The sequence below is a fragment of the Nannospalax galili genome, unplaced genomic scaffold (genome assembly GCF_000622305.1).
Source record: "Nannospalax galili isolate Female #2095 unplaced genomic scaffold, S.galili_v1.0 scaffold139, whole genome shotgun sequence".
NCBI classification, from domain to species: domain Eukaryota; kingdom Metazoa; phylum Chordata; class Mammalia; order Rodentia; family Spalacidae; genus Nannospalax; species Nannospalax galili.
The window spans coordinates 3216895-3222894 of NW_008345884.1; the positions used below are offsets into that span (position 1 = coordinate 3216895).

At 41.7% G+C, this 6000-nt stretch overlaps 1 protein-coding gene across 2 annotated transcripts in view; it reads right to left on the bottom strand.

Moving 5' to 3' along the window:
- Positions 1 to 6000, bottom strand: part of Lifr (LIF receptor subunit alpha) — a 113989-nt gene that overhangs the window by 39396 nt on the left and 68593 nt on the right. For both annotated transcript variants that reach the window (XM_008842086.3, XM_029567777.1), the window contains 2 exons: positions 3616 to 3776; positions 1709 to 1823 (listed from right to left, as the gene is read on the bottom strand). In XM_008842086.3, coding sequence (XP_008840308.1) covers positions 1709 to 1823; positions 3616 to 3757 — 257 coding nt within the window. In that variant the 5' untranslated portion in view covers positions 3758 to 3776. The remainder of the gene's footprint in view (positions 1 to 1708; positions 1824 to 3615; positions 3777 to 6000) is intronic.

Genomic DNA, 6000 nt, shown 5'->3' on the forward strand with positions numbered 1-6000 from the left:
ACAGCCCTTTGTATCCCTATGGACTGTGTTTATATTCTTTTTTACTAATATCTAATTTCTCATTAAAATATTAATTAGCACAAAAAGGAACCTTCCAGACCTCTTGTACCTCAGCTGTCACCCAGCACTGAGCATAGCCTCTCAGCATTTGTTCACGACTTCAAACTTCACCCGCCTGGCTCACTTCTTCAACCTCATGACCTGAAACCATCAGAATTCTCCAAATCGCATTTTCTTAGTTTAAGCCATTGTACCCATACTCTCAGCCTGCTACTCTCTGGTCTCCCCTCCTTTGCACTTCATGTCACATATCTAACAACAAGCCACCCAGAGCACCGTTGCTGTTTGCTGTGTGCTCCTGGTTAGCTGGAACTAATTTTCCTCCCATGGTGCTAAGGCCAGCATTCATGCTATTAACCGAAATTATCAGAATCTCCCCTCCTGGAATCAAGGTAAGCCTGTCCCATGCCCCTTTGAAGCAAGGTATGGCCATGTGGCTCACATATTATGTGGCCAGAGAAAGGAGTCAAAGTCACAGTTACCTACTTCAAGAAGAAAGCTTTAAAAGCCAGCACAGGTTGTGTTCCTTCTCTTCCCCTTCCAGAAACCTCATAATACCTGGAGCCTTAGGAGAAGCTGAGGATAGAAATCCCAGCTAATACCCAAACATAAGCAGGAAAAAGTCTTTTATTTGCACAAGCAAGATATAAGGATAAATGTCTGTAGGCTGTTCCTGCAACAAAACCTGGTTTCTCATGCCTGAAAAATCACTCCAATGCTTATAATGCTCAATAAATGTATGCTACATTTGATTGTGCTTGAACATATATTAGGCCAATTTACATCAGGACCACTTGTTAGCATAGTAAGACTTGGTGATAAAGTCTCTGACACTTGTCTGGCTTTGCTAAGCAACTCAGTGTTCTGCTGGAATTAGGAAAACGCAGCTGTTCAGGCCTCTACTCTAGGCAGAAGAGTCCACCGAAGACTACTTGAGACATAAGGTCATGTAAAAGCTTGCCCCTGCCTCCTAAGGTTCATTTCACCCTTTTCCTTACTAACATGAACCCAGTGCTTACCAGGCATATTGCCAGATAGGAGTGCTTCTTTCCCAACCTTTTAGGGAGCCAGGTTTGACTGGATGCTGTTCAATGTCAGCCTAGGCGTTTTGTGGGATTTAAGTCTTTTAAACAGAAAAGTACCCTTCCTTTCTCGGCTTGCTTCTTCACATGCAGATGTGAAGACTGCTCCTATCACCTTGAACCATGAGATTCCAGGTGAAAGAAAGTGAAGAAACAGATGAAAAGTACAAGGCCGTCAGTAGCGATGCCAGTCCTGAACTACCTACATCCAGACTACCTCCATGGGAGTCAAGGCCTGCGTATGGAGTGGCTGTCACTGACTCTGTCTATTAGGCACAAATTTCAATCTGCCGTAGAGAGACACTGGTTTTATCAGCAAAAGCTCCCATAGCAGATCAGCATACTGTGGGTATGTTCCACATTCACTTTCCACAACAAAGGAAACAAAACTTTTGGCTAGAAGAGTTTGTTTCTATCTTGACTAATTTAAAACTTGGAATATTTAAGAAGTAGAAAATTGAGTTTAAATGTCATTTACAATTCCAGGAAGAAAACTGTCATATTCTAGAATGAGCAATAAAGAACCTCTGGGGTACAGCTACAGGTGAATCTTAGTATTTCATTACCTGTCTTCAATGCAAACTTCATTAACAGTTCCATGGCTGGCTCCAAGGGGTGCTTTCCAAGCACAGTCCCACACTTGTAAATTGTTAGTTGTACATTTCAAATCTCGAAGTACCCCTGAAGGAGGAGAAATAAAACATATGCACATGTCCACACACAACACAGAACATGCAGTCCTGTGAGGGTCAAACTATCTTAGTGCTAAGCACCAGAGGGCCATATTCGCCATGAAGAATCTCAGTCATGGGCTGCTACTGCCTTCAGTTATTTTTGTAACTTGAGGCTGTGTGTGTGTGTGTGTGTTTATGTTGAGTTAAAGGGTAAAGGGTAAATAATGAAAGTGAGCCAACTGGTCAATATCTTAGGTTTGGACTGCTATAAAAAATATCACTTCCAACTGGGTGTTGGTGACACATGCCTTTAATCCCAACACTTGGAGATCTCTGTGAGTTCAAGGCCAGCTTAGTCTACACTGCATTCCAGGCCAGCTAAGACTACACAGTGAGACCCGTGTTAAGGGAAAAAAAAATAAAATCACTTCTAGGCAAATAAGAGAAACTGAAGAAGTAATTGAACTACAGATTCAGTGATGAGGCAAGAGGAAATGCAGGAATTCCAGCATTCTTGAATTTCCATGAGCCCCATTTACAAGAGCTCCATTTATGGTGGAAAAAAAAAAATCCGAGAAAAAAACCAAGTGCACCCCACATCCACAAACATGTCTATCCACTTCTGCTTCACTGCCTGGACCAGACTACCCCTCCACAGGAACCTATAACAGCTTCGATAGTTGTGAAACAGATTATACTCAAAAAGCAATGAATGCACACCAGTCTATGGAAACATTTTTGTATGTGTGGGCTTAAACAACAGAAAAGAAACAAATAAGTCCAAAGCTCACAATTCTAAAAGTCCTTATTCACATTTAAACAATGACACTACTTAATGGAACACAGGACACTATACATGCAGAAAGTTGCCCTGTGCAGAAAGTGAAAAGAAAGGAAGAGGGTGCAGAAGAGGGGAACGAGGGGAATGGGGAGAACAAAGGGAAAGGGGGGCTAGAAAGGGGAAAGGGAAGAGGGAGGGGGAGAAAAGGGAGGAGGGAAGGTAGGGAGGAAAAGGGGAGGAAGGAAGGAAAAGGAAGCTGGAGGGGAAAGCTGTAAAAACACTTCAGACTCTACAAATATCTACAAAGAAAGTCATTATTATCTTTATGGATTGGGGCATGAGACACCCTGTTGCAATATTATAAATATATGAGAAAAAACAGAAACACATTAGAAAATCAGCAACTATAATAATAATAAAGTTATTTACTCAGTGATCTTGGGGGAATGGATGTTTAATTACAGAAACATAAAAAAGAAGCCAAGGGGCGGCAGGATAATAGTAGCGTTCTTCACGGAAATGAGCTGGTCAGCATGTGCATAAACATTTTTAATGTTCTTAAATAAGATACAAAAACACACTGAAAGATATTTAGATTTCATTTATGAAACATTCTAAAAAAGACAAAGTTTGAGAGAGAAAGCAGCAGTGCTGGCTAGGTGGGGTGGAAGAATTGGCTACGGAGGCACATGGGCCATTTTTGTGTGCTGGGACAGAGCCAGATCTTGATAATGCTGTGCAAAGCAACTGTGTGTTGTCAAAACTCAGAGAGCTGTATCCTAAAGCAATGACTATTACTGTATGTAAATTATGTTTTGCTATTTTTACATGGCAAGAGTATTTTCATATATCTTCAAGGGTATTTAAAAAAAGAAATTTAAAGTATTTAGAAAACGTATTACAGAGAAATGTATTTTAACCAGCAAAATCCTGAGGTCAAGACAGAAACAAAACTACTTTACAGTCAAAACAAAAATAAAACAGGCTTGCTCATTTTCTGCAAGTCTGATGTACTTACCCCTCTTCTGACTATTTATTTGCATTATCAGGTGTAGAAGAGTAAGTACTGATAGGAGCCATCGGAAGTTAGGACTCATCTTCGTCCTTCTGTTATCCACCATTCTGGATGGCTGTCTCCACCATAAGCAAACATCCATCATCTATGCAATGTAGTCAGTCCTAGGACAAGCGAGGCATTCAGATGCTGTTCGAATGGCTCTGAGGACTTATTTCACTCTGGGTACAGAGCACCACAAACAGTCATGACAGATGCTGAAGTACTCTGTATGCTGGTAACTCGAAACACAGAACTCAGCAACCCTGGCTCTAGGACATCAAAAGCTACTGTTTGTAGATGTTGCCTCGGGTTTCAACAGTCTAACCAGGCTTTCCGTCCAAGATTATACCTGAATGCATGTACACCAACTCTCTACCCCAATACTACTAAGACAGAGGAAAGCCAAACAAAACACTGAAGTTATAACACTGACTGAGGTTGAGTCCCAGATATGCCATTATCTGTATGGCCTCAAATATATTCCATGGGACTCTAACTCATCTGTGCCTAGGTTCCTCATCTGAAAAGTGGGGATGCAACTGTATTTTCCCCTTGAGTTCATTATGAGAATCAAGTGATTAAACACAGGTAAAGCACTTAGAATGTGAAAGATTTATGGTCAGAGCTATATGCTTACTATACATTGTGTGAGGGATGGGGAAGAAAGAGGAAGCAAGGGTGACTACTAGATACGGTGGCTAAATGATGGATGAAGGGATGGTGCAATTTAAATCATGTCTGGTGCATGTAAAGGGGGTTATGAGACAAGAGGTGGAAACTAAAAGATTCAAAGATCCATTTCCAGCCATCAACATTGATGTGCTCCCAAGTCCACACTCCAGACAGAGGATCCTCCTACAGAACTCAGAATACTGTAAAAGGAGAACCAAGGCAGATCACACAGACATGAGTGATTCAGCACTGAACACTCAGGAATGCCCCAGAGTAATGGTGTTCCCACCCACAGCCACACCTGACAGCCACTAAGTCCTTCCAACACACTGACATCTTGTCAGAACTAATACTGCTCAGGTTTACACTGCACAGAAAACCAAGGACCACAAAACATATGAGCAAAGTCTAAAATATGAAAAAGATTCAGGATAAGCTGAAAAAAAACAAAGGACAATAAAACCATTCCCAGGCTGGGCATGGTGGCATATGCCTTTAATCCCAGCACTGGGGAGGCAGAAGCAGGCAGATCTCTGTGAGTTCAAGGCTAACCCGGTCTACATAGCAAGTTCCAGGTTACCTGGGGCTACAGGGAGACCCTGACTCAAAAAGACCAAAAAACAAAACAAAACAAAACTGCTCCCAGAAAAACAAGGTTAATCATGCATACTAGTATTAATAGTATTAGTCTTCTCAGCACAGATGCACCACAGTCAGAAGAACAAGAAGAGTACACAATGACAGGAACAGCGAGAAACGAAAAAGCTGAGAAGTGCGTTGGGTTAATTCTTAATAAATGAAACATGTAATAAGCAAGAAACAAAAAATGTGACAAATATAAAAAATGTAAGAAGGTTGAGAGGCAGACTTGGTAAGATAAGATATCTAATATCTCAGTAACTGGAGTCTATGAGAGAATTTTTCTTTATTTTTTATTTGAGAATTTCATATATGAATACTATATATACATCTCTACCCTTCCCTCTCCCCCCTCTAATTCTTCCTGTGTCCCTCCACCCCGTCTTGAGAGTGTATTTGGAGGTTCTAGCAGGGAGCACAGCTACTCAGATAGCCCTGACAGAAGATGGGTCCTCTATTGGGGAAGGCTGGCCTCTTTCACCAACCATGCAGTTTTGCCCCAAACCCCTCTTGAATTCATGACCTCTTCTATAATTACTGGTGTACACACACACACACACACACACACACACACACACACACACACTACTTAGTCCAATTAGTGTTGCCCATATGTACATGTGTTCAGGGTTGACCATTTAGGATTAGATAACATATTGGAGGCTTGTCCCTGGAGAAAACGGATTGCCCCTCCCTTAGCAGCCACTGACTGCCTGCAGCTCTTCATCTAGAGGTGGGGTGTCATGAAATGTTCCCCATCCATATTGGCATGTCAACTGGTGTGGTCACTGTGTTGGTCTTACACAGGCAACCATATTGCTGAGATTTCATGAATGAAGCATCCCTGTCGTGTCTAGAAGGCACTATCTCAAAGTTGGCATCCAGGTTCTCTGGCTCTTAGAATCTTTCTGCTCCCTTTTCTGTTCCCTATGCCTTAGGTGTAGGGATTGCGCTGTAGATATATCAATTGAGTTGAGCACCACACACCATGAGACAATCTTTTTCTTTTTTTTTTTTCTCTTCTCCTCCCCTCCC